The following is a 13,482-nucleotide window of genomic DNA, read 5'->3' on the forward strand; positions in this document are numbered from 1 at the left end:
TTGAATATGATGATAGCTGTAAGTTTTTCCATGTATGACCTTCATTATGTTGAAATATATTCCTTCTGAACCCACTTTGTTGGGAGGTTTTATTATGAATGGATGTTGTATTTTTTCATATGATTTTTCTACATGTATTGAGATGATCATATAACCTTTCTCTTATTAATGTGATGTATCACATTGATTGTTTTGTAAATATTGAAGCACTCTTGCATCCCTGATAAATCCTACTTGACCATGATGAGTGATTTTTTAGTGTATTGTTGAATATTGTGTTGAGAATTTTTTCATTTAGCTTCATCAGGGATATTGGCCCGTAGTTCTCTCTCTCTCTCTCTCTTTCTTTTTCTTTTCTTTGTGTGTGTGTGTGTGTGTGTGTGTGTGTGTGTGTGTGTGTGTGTCTTTGTCTGGTTTTGGTATTGGAGTAATGCTGAATTACAGATTGTTTCTTGTAATTCATGAATGAATTACAAGAATGAATTTGGAAGTTTCCTTCCTCTTCTATTGTTTGGAATAGTTTGAGAGGAATAGGTAATACTCTTTTTTTAAATATTTGATAGAATTCACTTGTAAAACCATCTGGCCCTGACTTTTATTTGTTGGTAATTATATTTGATTACTGATAACATTTCATTAATTGGTCTGTTCAAATTTTCTATTTCTTTCTGATTCAATTTTGAAAAATTATGTTTCTAAGAATTTATCTACTTCTTATAGGTTGTCCAGTTTGTTGGCATATACATTTTCATAAAATTCTCTTATATTCATTTGTACTTCTATGGTGTCTGTTGTTATATCTCCTTCATTTCTATTTTCATGTATCTGGGTCTCCTTTCTCTCTTAATGAGTCTGGCTAAGGGTTTTTAATTTTGTTTATAGTTTCAGAGAACCAGCTCCTGGTTTCATTGATCTTTTGCACTGTTTCTTTAGTCTCTATTTAATTTATTTATGTTCTAGTCTAGAACATTTTTTCTTGTTTCTTCAGGCAGGCTTGTATTGCTATTAAGTTTTCTCTTAGAACAGGTTTTGCTGCATCCCAAAGATTTCGGATTGCTCTGTTATCGATTTGTCTCCATGGTTTTAAAAATTTCCTCTTTGATTTTTTGGTTGACCCATTCATTGTTTTGGAGAATGTTGTTTAACCTCCATGTATTAGTGTTCCTCACAGATTGTTTCTTGTAATTCATTTCTGGTTTTTTACTGTTGTGGTCAGAAAAGATGCTTGATATAACTTCAAACTTCTTAAATTTATTGAGATTTGTCTTGTGGAGAATATTTATATGCACTTGAAAAGAATGTGTATTCTGCTGTTTCTGGGTGGAATGTTCTGTATATATCTGTTAGGTCCATCTGGTCCAATGCGTTATTCAAAGCCACTGTTTTCTCATTGACCTTCTGTGTGGATGATCTGTCCATTGGTGTAATTGGAGTGTTAAAATCACCTATTGTAATTGTATTACTGTCATTTTCTCCTTCTATGCCTGTTAATAACTGATTTACTTATAGGTATTCCTATGTTGGGTGCATAGATATTGACAATTGTTATAGCCTCTTATTGGATTTTCCCATTACCATTATACAGTGCCTTTCTTTTTTCCTTTTTTTTATTACAATCTTTGCTTTATTTTTATTTTTTTAAAAGATTTTATTTGACAAAGATCACAAGCAGGCAGAGAGGCAGGCAGAAAGAGAGGAAGGGAAGCAGACTCCCTGCTGAGCAGAGAACCCATTGCAGGGCTGAATCCCAGGACCCTAGGATCATGACCTGAGCCGAAGGCAGAGGCTTTAACCTACTGAGCCACCCAGGCACCCCACAATCTTTGCTTTAAAGTTTGTTTTGTTAGAGACAAGTATTACCACTTTGACTTTTTTTTTCTTTTCTATTTGTATAGTATATTTTTCAATCCTTTCACTTTTAGTCTGTTTTTGTCTTTTTTTAAAGATTTTTTTTAAGATTTTATTTTTTTATTTGACAGACAGAAATCACAAGTAGGCAGAGAGGCAGGCAGAGAGAGAGGAGAAAGCAGGATCCCTGAAGAGCAGAGAGCCCAATGTGGGGCTCGATCCCAGGACCACCAAGGTACCCCTTTTTTCTAAAGATTTTATTTATTTATTTGATAGAGCGAGCACAGTGAGAGAGGGAACAGAAGCAGGGGGAGTGGGAGAGGGAGAAGCAGACTCCCCGCTGAGCAGGGACCCTGATGCGGGGTTCAATTCCAGGACCCTGGGATCACGACCTGAGCTGAAGGCAGATGCTTAATGACTGAGCCACCCAGGTGCTCAAGTCTGGTTTTGTCTTTAAGTTTGTAGTAAATTTCTTGCAGGGAACATGTAGATGGATCTATTTCTTTCTTTTTTTTTAAATTTATTCAGTCAACCTATGTGTTTTGATTGGAGTACTTAGTCCATTTACATTTAAAGTGGTTATTAATAAGCATGCGTTTATTTCCATTTGGTTAATTGTTTTCTGGTTGCTTTTGTAGTTCCTTTCTTGTCTTCTTGTTCTCTTCCCTTGTGATTTGATGACATTCTCCAGTGTTATGTGTAGATTAAGTTAAAAATTTTGGGGGTAGGTATTTATTATAGGTTTTTGATTTGTAGTTACCATGAGGTTCATATATAGCATCTTAGGCATTTATCAGTCTATATTAAGTTAATGGTTGCTTGAGTTTGAACACATTCTAAAAACACTAAATTTTTACTCCCCTTCCATGTTTTATGTATATGATGTCATATTTTATCTCCTTTTTTAGTTTGCGTATCGCCTGACTGATATTTGTAAATATAATTGATTTTATTACCTTCTTGTTTTAACCTTCATACTAACTTTATAAGTGATTAGTCTACTACCTTTACTGAATGTTTTTTATTATTGATTTTTTTTCTTTTATAATTTTCTTACTTCTAGTTATGGCTTTTTCTTTACATTGAAAGCTTTTTCTTACATTTCTTCCTTTTGCATTTCTTGTAAGGTTGATGTAGTGGTAATGAACTCCTTTAACTTTTTTTCATCTGGGAAATACTGTGTCTCTCTTTCTATTCTGAATGATAATCTTGCCAGGTAGGATATTCTTGATTGCAGACTTTTTCCTTCCAACATTTTGAATATATCATACCACTATCTTCTGGCCTGAAATTCTTTTGCTGAAAATTAAAAAAAAAAATTCTATCATTACTTTTTTGTCATTTAAATTGTTATGCATTCTTGTGTAAACCTCTTTAGGTTTATCTTGTTAGGAACTCTGTGCTTGCTGGACCTGGATGTCTATTTCTGTCCCAAGATTAGAGAATTTTTCAGCTATTATTTCTTCAAGTATGTTATTGCTCTTCTCCTTCTGGATCCCTAGAATGTAAATGTTATGCTTGATGATGTTGGTAAAGTACTTTAATCTATTGTAATTTTTTCTTTTCTTTTTTCTTCTCATTGTTCAACTTGGTTGGTTTCCATTACCTTGTCTTCCAGATTTTTGATCCATTACTCTGTATCCTTAAATCTGCTGTTGATTCCCTCTGGTGTATATTTTATTTCAGCTATTGAATTCTTTATATCTGGCTTGTTCTTTTTTATATTTTCTATCTTTTTGTTGAGGTTCTCTCTGAGTTCATCTACTCTTTTCTCAAGTCCTTTATCTTTATGACTGTTACTTTGAATTCTTTACCAGGCATATTGGTTTTCTGTGTTTTATTTAGTTCTTTTGCTGTAAATTTGTCTTGTTTTTTCCATTTGGGACATATTTATCTTCCTCCTCTTTTTGTATGACTCTCTGTATTTGCTTCTTTGTATTAAGGAAGTTATCTACATCTCCTGGTCTTGGAAGTAGTGAACTTGTGTAGAAAAGATTCTTTGATTCCTTATGGTGCAATGCTCCTGGTTAACAGAATCAAGAATTCCAGGTGTGCTCTTCTATGTGGACTTCATACACCTTCTTGTGCCTACTGTAGGTGCAGTGGATGGGGTTTAGTTCCTGCTCTGTTGAGGAGCCTTCTGAGGCTGCTACAGGCTTATAGGTAGGTGGGGTCAACAATCAGGCTAGTTTTCTGGACTTAGCCTCTCTGCTACAGATGTGGGTACATGGAAAGGCAAGGCAATCTTCCTGTGCAGCCAGCTTAAAGGCTTAGCTGCTGAAGCTGGTGTGTGGGGTTATCTTCCTATCTCTAAAGGACAAGAGTCGCCTTGGAGTGGTGCAGGTCCCTGCTGGGGTGGCTTACTGGTTTTGGTGGGGCAGCCATTTTGGGTGGACACGTTGAGGTGGGTGGTTTGGATATGATGGATCTGCAGGGGAATACAGAGAAGGGCATGCAATGTTAGTAAGGTAGGTGGAGAATGTTAGTGCTGGCTTTGGCTAGTTTCCAGCTATCTAGGTGAGGAAGGAAAAGAGAAATGGTACCAACTAACACTTTTACTCTCAGAAAAATCTTCTGAAGACTACTGCCCCTCCAGAAGGTGATCTTAGATAAGAAAACAAATCACTTTTGGGGCGCCTGGGTGGCTCAGTGAGTTAAAGCCTCTGCCTTTGGCTCAGGTCATGATCTCAGGGTCCTGGGATTGAGCCCTGCATTGGGCTTTCTGCTCAGCAGGGAGCCTGTTTCTCTCTTACTCTCTGCCTGCCTTTCTGCCTACTTGCGATCGGTCTGTCAAATAAACAAATAAAATCTTAAAAAAAAAAAAAGAAAATAAATCATTTTCACATATACCCCAGGCACTTAAAAAAATATATTAATTAATTAATTAATTAAAAAGGGGATGAAGGGCAAAGGGCAAAGAATCTCAAACAGGCTCCCCACTGAACATGGATCCTGACACAGATCTCAATCTCACAACCCTGAGACCATGACCTGAACCAAAAATCTACTGAACCACTGAGGCTCTTCCCCTCTGACTAGGCACTTTTCAGTTGTGTGTTGTGTTTTGGGCTATATTATCTTTTATGCTGTTGTTGTTTTTTAAAATATTTTTAACTTGGGGCACCTGGGTAGCTCAGTCCAGTAAGTATCAGACACTAAGTGTCTGACTCTTGATTTCTAGTCATGTCATGATCTCATGGGTTATGGGATTGAGTCCTGCTTTGGGCTTCCTGCTCAGCAGGGAGTCTGCTTGGGGTTCTTTCTCTCCCCCTCCATCTTCTCCTTCTCCCACTGTTTCTCTCTCTTTCTCAAATAAACAAATAAATAAATAGTTTTAATTTTTTAAAAAAATTACTCTCTGTACCCAACATGGGGCTTAAATTCATGAATCTATCAAGAATCCCACACTCTTCTGACTGAGCCAGCAAGGATTACATTTTTTGTTGTCCTCTGGCTCTCCTAAATTTTAGTCTGCTGATTTTTAAAGTGCCCAGAGTTAAGTCCTGCTTATTTTCAAAGCTAGATGTTATGGTGAATTTTCTTCACAGTTTGAGTCCCTCATGCTTGTGTTGTCCATCTCATTTGTGGTTAGACTTGCCAGGCATTTTGTTCTTAACTGGGCCTCCATGACTGCTATCTGTTTCCATGTGGCCTTCTCTCTGTGGAATATCTTTTCCACCAGTTTTCCAATTATTTTCAGAGTTTTAGTTCTAGAGATGTAGCTCTTGGTATGTCCATGGGTCAAGGTGAACTCAGGATCCTCTTATACCACCATCTTTTAAAAAAGTTTTAATTTAAATTTCAGTTAGTTAACGTACAATGTACCATTAGTTTCAGATGTATAATACAGCACTTCCATACAACAGTCAGTGCTCATCACAAGAAGTGTTCTTAAGCCCTATCACCATTTCACTCATCCCCTCACCCACTTCCCCTCCGGTAACCATCAGTATTTCTCTATAGTTAGAAGTCTGTTTCTTGGTTTGTTTCTTTTTCCCTTTGCTCATTTGTCTTGTTTCTTAAGTTTCACACATGAGGGATGCCTGGGTGGCTCAGTCGGTTTAAGTGTCTACCTTCAGCTCAGGTCACGATCCCAGGGTTCTGAAATCGAGTTCCACATTGGGCTCCTTGCTCAGCAGAAAGCCTACTTCTCCCTCTGCCTACAGCTCCCCCTGCTTGTGCTCACTCTCTCTGACAAATAAATAAATAAAATTTTTAATTAAAAATTTCTACACATGAGTGATACTCTATGGTATTTGCTATTCTCTAATTGACTTACTTTGCTTAACATAATACTCTTTCACTCCATCTATGTCATTGCAAATGGCAAGGTTTACTCTTTTTTTTGGTTGAATAACATTCCATTACACACACACACACACCCCACATCTTGTTTATCCATACATCATTCTGTGGACATTTGGGCTCTTTCCATCATTTGACTATTGTAGATAATGCTGCCATAAACATCAGGATGCATGTGTCCCTTCAAATTAATGTTCTTGTGTCCTTTGGGCAAATATCTAGAAGTGCAATTGCTGGATCTTAGAGTAGTTATATTTTCCACGTTTTGGGGAACCTCCATACTATTTTCTGAAGTGGCTGTACCAGTTTACATATCCACCAGCAGTGTAAGAGGGTTCCCCATTCTCCATATCCTTATCAACACTTATTTCTTGTGTTGATTTGAATCATTGTGACAGGTGTGGGGTGATGTCTCATTGTAGTTTTGATTTGTATTTTCCTGATGCTGAGTGATGTTGAAAATATTTTCATGTGTCTGTTGGTCATCTGTATATCTTCTTAGAAAATATGTTTATTCATGTCTTCTGCCCCTATTTTAAGTGGATTGTTTGGTTTTTGGGTGTTAAGTTTGAGAAGTTCTTTGTAGATTTTGCCTACTAATCCTTTATCAGATATGCCATTTGTAAATATCTTCTCTAACTCAGTAGGATGTCTTTAGTTTGTTGATTATTTCTTTTGCTGTGCAGAGATTTTTATCTTGATGAAGTCCCAATAGTTTATTTTTGCTTTTGTTTCCCCTGCCTCAGGAGACATATCTAGAAAGAAGTTGCTATGGCTGACCAAAGAGGTTATTGCCAGTCTTCTCTTCTAGGACTTTTTATGGTTCAGGTTTTAGGTCTTTTATCCATTTTGAATTTATTTTTGTGTAAGGTGTGATAAAGTGGTCCAGTTTCATTCTTCTGCATGATGTTGTCCAGTTTTCCCAACACAATTTTTCCAATAGATATTCTTTACTGCTTTGTTGAAGATTAGTTGACCACATGGTTATAGGTTTATTTCTGGGTTTTCTATTCTGTTCCATTGATATATGTGCCAGTTCTGTGCTGTTTTGATTACAGCTTTGTAATATAACTCGAAGTCCACAATTGTGATGTGTCCAGCTTTGCTTTTCTTTTTCAAGTATTCTTTGGTTATTCAGTATCTTTTGTTACTCCACATAAACAATCTTTTTTTGTGTGTTTTTTGATGCCTGATTTGTGACCTAATGTGTGATCTATTCTGGAGAATATCTTATCTGCACTTGAAAGGCATGTGTATTGTGCTGTTTGAGGATGTAATGTCTGAATATATTTGTTAAGTCCATCTGGTCTAGTGTGTCATTCAAAGCCATTGTTTCCTTGGTGATCTTCTGCACATGATCTGTCTGCAGATGAATTTCTACAGATTTTCTGTAGATGATCTGTCCATTGTTGTGAGTAAGGTGTTAAAGTCCCATATCATTAAGGCACCACTTAACATTATATTTTGAAAATCTAATTACAATATATCTTGGTGTTGACTTGCTTCTCTTGATTTTGATGGGAGTTTTCGGTGTCTGCTGGATCTGGATATTTGTTTTCTTCCCCAGATTATGGAAGTTTTCAGCTGTAATTTTCTCAAATTAATTTTCTGTCCCATTTTCTCTCTCTTCTTCCAGGATTCCTAAAATACAAATGTTATTATGATTGATGGCAGCCACTGAGTCCCTAAGTCTTTTCTCATGATCCATAATTCTTTCTCTCTTTTGTTCAGCTTTATTATTTTCCATTATCTTGTCTTATATGCCACTAATTCCTTCTTCCACTTCTTCCAGTTTGCTGTTCATTGCATCAAGTCTGTTTCCAGTCTCGTTTATTGTGTTCTTCATCTCTGATTCTTTTTAACTTCTATCTCTGTGGTAAGGGTCTCATTGTGGTATTTTGTCTCTGTGGTAAGGGTCTTCTTTTCTCAAGCCCAGTCAGTAACCTTATGCTGGTTGCTTTAAATTCTCTACCACACATTACCCATAACTGTTTCAATTAGATCTCTGGCCATCCCTTATCTTGTTCTTTCATTTGGGATAAATTCTTCCATCTTGGCGTTGTGTCAAGGAGAGATCATATAGTGTCAAGGTTCTGGTGCCTCAGGGAGTATCTCTGGTGTGTGTTGCATGCACTGTGCTTTTGTGTTCTGGCTGCTCTATCTTTCAGGCCAGTCATCTGAAGAAGCACTCTTTCCCTGCTGTGGGCAGTGTTTGGTCCCTGACTTGCATGTGGTAAGTTTTAATGTGATATGTTCTTGTCTGCTTATAAAATGAAACCTGATACCACTTCCATGAGATCAGGGGACCCTATAGAACTCTCTGGTCAGTTGATGTGGTGGAGGCTGTGCTATGTGTGGTCTTCTGTGGGGAGGGCCCCACCATGCTGAAAGTGAGGCAAACTTTGCTGAGAAGGGCAGAGTCTCCAGAGCACAGGTGTGCGGGGCTTGGTGTAAGCAGGTTAGGCAGCCAATGTGGGTTCTGCCTTGCTTTCTGCAGGTGATTTCTGTTTATGCTGAGGGATGGAGGAAGGAAATGGCACTAGCTACTTCCTTTGTTCTGTAGAGGGTCTCCTTGAATGCTTCCTTGAGTGGGAAAGTGTTCCAGGAAGAGGGAATAATTGTCCCACTGTGTGCCCCAGGCATTTTCAAATTACTCTTTCAATGTTATCTGCTGTAGGAGTAGGGTAGCACCCTCTAGGCTGTATCCCAGCCAAGCCTGCTGACTTTTAAAATCCAAGCTTTAAGCCCTGCTGGTTTTCAAGAACTCACAAAATTCAGTCTTTCTCACTTTCCCAGCCAATGCCTTTGGTGAATTTTTCTCCTTGAACTTCCCATATGTGCTTGCTCTCCTCTCTTTTACCCGTCTCTGTTACCATGGGTCCCATCCCACCAGACACCCATAATCCATTTCTCCCTCAAACCACGTCTCTGACCTTCCTATCTTCTTCTTCAGTGTGCTCTCTTATGTCCCTTTAGTTCTATAGTGTGCTCTGTCAGTCTTCAGGTCAGTTTCTGGAGGTTTTTAAGATGATTTGTTAGATATCTAATTGTGTTCATGGAAGAGATAAACCTAGGGTCCTCCTACTCTGCAGCCATCTTTTGAATTTTTCCTACTCCATCATCTTACTGAACCTCTTGTGTTCAAGTTTTGATATGTATGAATTAGGGGGCATACACATCTGTGTGAAGGTTTTTGCATGGAAATAAGTTTTCAGCTCCTCAGGATAAATATCAAGGAGAGATATTGCTGCATTATATAATTAAAGGATGTTTAGTTTTGTAAGAAATCTCAAACGGGCCTTCTAAAGATGGTGTGTACCATTCTGCATCCCAAACACCATGAATGAGCACTTGTGTTGCTTCATATCCTCACCAGCAATTGGCATTGTCAGTTTCCATCATGGCAATTTTAATATTCATGTAGTCATATTTTGTTTTTCTTTTTGTTTTAGTTTGCATTTCTTTGATGACTTATGATATTGAGTGTCTTTTCATAAACTTATTAGTCATTTGTGTGTATTTTTTGGTAAGGTGTCTGTTATAGTCTTTGGCACATTTTAAATCAGGTGTTTTATGTTCTTATTGGGTGTTAAGGGTTCTTTGTATATTCTAAATAGCAGTCCTTTATCAAAAATGTCTTTGGAGATATTTTCTCCCAGTATGGCTTGTCTTTTTATTCTTTTGATGGTATCTTACAGAAAATAATTTTAATTTTAATAAAGTTCAACTTACTGATTCTTGTTCCCTGCATCTTGCCTTTGGTATTGTATCTAAAAACTCATTGTCAAGCACAGGTGATCTAGGTTCCCTCCTGTTATCTTATAAGAGTTTTATAATTTTGTGTTTTTTACATTTAGATCTGTTTTGCATCAATTAAATTTTTTTTACATACATACATGAAATGCACTAAGATCAGTGTCAAGAGACATTTTTTATTTTTTTATTTTTTTTCACGTGGATGTCCAGTTGTTCCTGCACCATTTTTTGAAAAGATTAACTTTGGTCCATTGTTTCTTTGTCAAAGATCAACTGATGATGTTTATGTGGGTCTATTTTTGAGCTTTCTATTCTGTTCTGTCTGTTACTTTGGCAGTACCACATTGTCTTCATTATTGTTGCTTTATAGCAACTCTTGGAGTTCAGTAATGTCAGTCCTCTGAATTTGTTCTATTCCTTCAATACCGTCTAGGTTGTTCTGGTATTTTTGTCCACCCATATAGACTTCAGAGTCAATTTGTCAGTATCTTAAAAACATTTTCTGGGATTTTGTTGGAATTGCATCAAATCTATAGATAAAATTGGGCAGAACTGACATCTTGACAACACTGAATCTTCTAACTATGAGCATGCACTGTCTGTTCATTTATTTGTTTTTTCTCTGATTTCTTTCATCAGAATTTTGTAGTTTTTCTCATACGGATCTTGTACATATTTTGTGATATATGTCAGCATATATTTCATTCTAAGAGTTTTTTAGTAAATTCTTTCAGATTTTTTATGTAAAAGATCATGCCATTTCCAAACGGTTTCATTTGTTCCTTTCCAATCTGTATATTTCTTTGTGTTTTACCTTTTGTTGTCATATTGCATTAGATAGGACTTCCATTAGGTGAATTAAAAGAATTAAAGAATGTGAGCATCCTTGTCTTTTTCTGATTTAAGTGGGAAAGCTTTGAGTTTCTCTCCACTATATATGCTGTTGCAGTAGATTTTTTTTGTAGATATTCTTTGTTAAATTGAGGAATTTCCCCTCTATTTTTAATTGGCTGAATACTTTGATCATGAATGAATATTGGAATTTTGTCAAAAACTCTTCCTGCATCTATTGATATCATCATGTGATTTCTCTTCTATAGTCTTTTGATGTGATGTGTTATATTAATTTATTTTATTTTATTATTTTTAAAAAGATTTTATTTATTTATTTGACAGACTGAGATCACAAGTAGGCAGAGAGGCAGGCAGAGAGAGAGGGGAAAGCAGGCTCTCTGCAAAACAGAGAGCCCAGTGCAGGGCTCGATCCCAGGACCCTGGGATCATGACCTGAGCTGAAGGCAGAGGCTTTAACCCACTGAGCCACCCAGGTGCCCCTTAATTTATTTTTAAATGTTAAGTAACTTTCAAAGGTAGATTCAGCTTTGTGTACTGGGAATAAATCCTATGTGGTTGTGGCATGTAATTCTCTTTATACATTGTTGGATTCAATTTGGTGATATTTTGTTGAGATTTTTGAACTTATAGTTATAGGAAATATATGTAATTTTTTTCTTGTAATATCTTTGTCTGGTTTTGATATTAAGTTAATATTGGCCTTATAGAATGAATTTGAGAGTATTCCTTTTACTCTTTTCTTTTCAGAGAGATGTAGATAATTGACAAAATTTCTTCCTTAAATATTTGCTAGAATTAACCAGTGAAACAGTCTGAGTCAGGTGCTTATGTGTGTGTGTTTGTATGTGTTTAAATTGATTAATTATTGATTCAATTGCTTTAATAGATAAAAAGCCTATTCAGATTGTGTATTTCTTCTTGTGTGAGTTTGGCAGATTGTGTTCTTTAATCATTGGTCCATTTAACCTAGCTTATTAACTCTGTAGGCATAGACATATTTATAGGATTCTTTTATTTTTATTTATTTATTTATTTTTAATAATATTTATTTTCAGCGTAACAGTACTTATTGTTTTTGCACCACACCCAGTGCTCCAGATTGTTTTTCAGAGTCCATAGTCTCTCATGGTTCACCTCCCCTTCCAATTTCCCCTAACTCCCTGCTCCTCTCCATCTCCCCGTGTCCTCTATGCTATTTGTTATGCTCCACAAATAAGTGAAACCATGTAATAATTGACTCTCTCTGCTTGACTTATTTCACTCAGCATAATCTCTTCCAGTCCCATCCATGTTGCCACAAAAGTTAGGTATTCATCCTTTCTGATGGAGGCATAATACTCCATAGTGTATATGGACCACATCTTCTTTATCCATTCATCCATTGAAGGGCATCTTGGTTCTTTCCACAGTTTGGCAACCGTTCCACCCACCTATCTTAATACACTCAAAATAAATTGGTTTTCTAGGTCTGCTGTAACCAACATCCACAAAAGGGTGGTTAACAAGATTCATTTATTTTCCTTTAGCTTTATTGAGATTCAGTTAACACCCAGCACTGTATAATTTAAGGTCTAAAGCATAATGACTTGATGTACATATACTGTAAAAATCATCACAATAAGTCTAGTTAACATCCGTCAACTCGTTTAGTTACAAAAATATGTTATTTTCCCTGTAATGAGAACATTTAAGATTTACTTTCTTATCACTTTGAAGTATTCCATACAGCAGTATTAACTATAGTCATTATGTTATGTAATGTCCCCAGTACTTATTTATAACTAGAAGTTTATCCCTTTGACCACCTTCATCCAGTTCCCCCACTCCCTTCCCCACATCTCTGATAATCACAAATCTGATATCTTTTTCTGTAAGTGTGGTTTTAGTTTTTAATATTTTAAATTTCATGTATAAGTGAAATCATAATATTTGTTTTTCTCTGACTTGTGTCATTCAGTATAGCGTTCCCCAATGTCCACCCATCTTGTAGTAAATGACAGAATTTATTTCTTTTTTATGGTTGAACAGTATTCAGTTGTATACACAATCATATCTTATTTACCCATTCATATGCTGATGGACAGTTAGGTTGTTTCCTTGTTTTGGCTATTGTATATAATGCTGCAATGAACATGGGGTGCAGATATCTTTCATATACTGATCTTATTTCTTTTAGATAAGTACTCAAATGAGAAATTGGTAGGACATGATAGTTGTATTCTTAATTTTTTGACATCCACACTGGTTTCCACTGATCTTACCAATTTGAATTCCCACCAACATTTCATGAGAACTCCCTTTATTCCACATCCTCCCAGCATTTGTTATCTCTTGTCTCTATAATGATAGTCATTTTGGCAGGTGTGAGGTGGCAATCTCTTGGTATTTTTGATTTGCATTTTGCTGATGATTAGTGATGTTTATATATTTATTGATGTTTATCCACTTTGGATATTAGCCCTTTATCTGATATATCATTTGCAATTTTTTCCCCCATTTTGTAAGTTGCCTTTTCATTTTGTTGATCATTTCCCATGCTGTGCAGAAGATTTTTAGACTGGTGAAATTCTCCATGTTTTTTGTTTGTTTGTTTGTTTTGTTTGTTTATTTTATTGCCTGTGTTTCAGGTGTCATATTAAAAAGAGATCATTCTTAAGACTTATGTCAAAGAGATTTTTCCCTGTATTTTCCTCCATAAGTTTTTATGGTTTCAGGTCT

General features: G+C 36.2%; 1 protein-coding gene across 14 annotated transcripts in view; it reads left to right on the forward strand.

Annotated features, from left to right (window-relative positions):
- The window catches only part of NLRP3 (NLR family pyrin domain containing 3), a 46,355-nt gene that overhangs the window by 18,685 nt on the left and 14,188 nt on the right, over positions 1-13,482 (forward strand). Inside the window, exon 10 of one of the 14 annotated variants that reach the window (XM_032335155.1) lies at positions 8,322-8,360. The exons of the other annotated variants lie outside the window; for them this stretch is intronic. Within the exon in view, the coding sequence (XP_032191046.1) occupies positions 8,322-8,334 (13 nt within the window). The 3' untranslated portion in view covers positions 8,335-8,360. Of the gene's footprint in view, positions 1-8,321; positions 8,361-13,482 lie in introns of those variants that run through there. 14 annotated transcript variants of the gene reach the window in all.

Source organism: Mustela erminea, chromosome 3 (genome assembly GCF_009829155.1).
Source record: "Mustela erminea isolate mMusErm1 chromosome 3, mMusErm1.Pri, whole genome shotgun sequence".
NCBI lineage: Eukaryota > Metazoa > Chordata > Mammalia > Carnivora > Mustelidae > Mustela > Mustela erminea.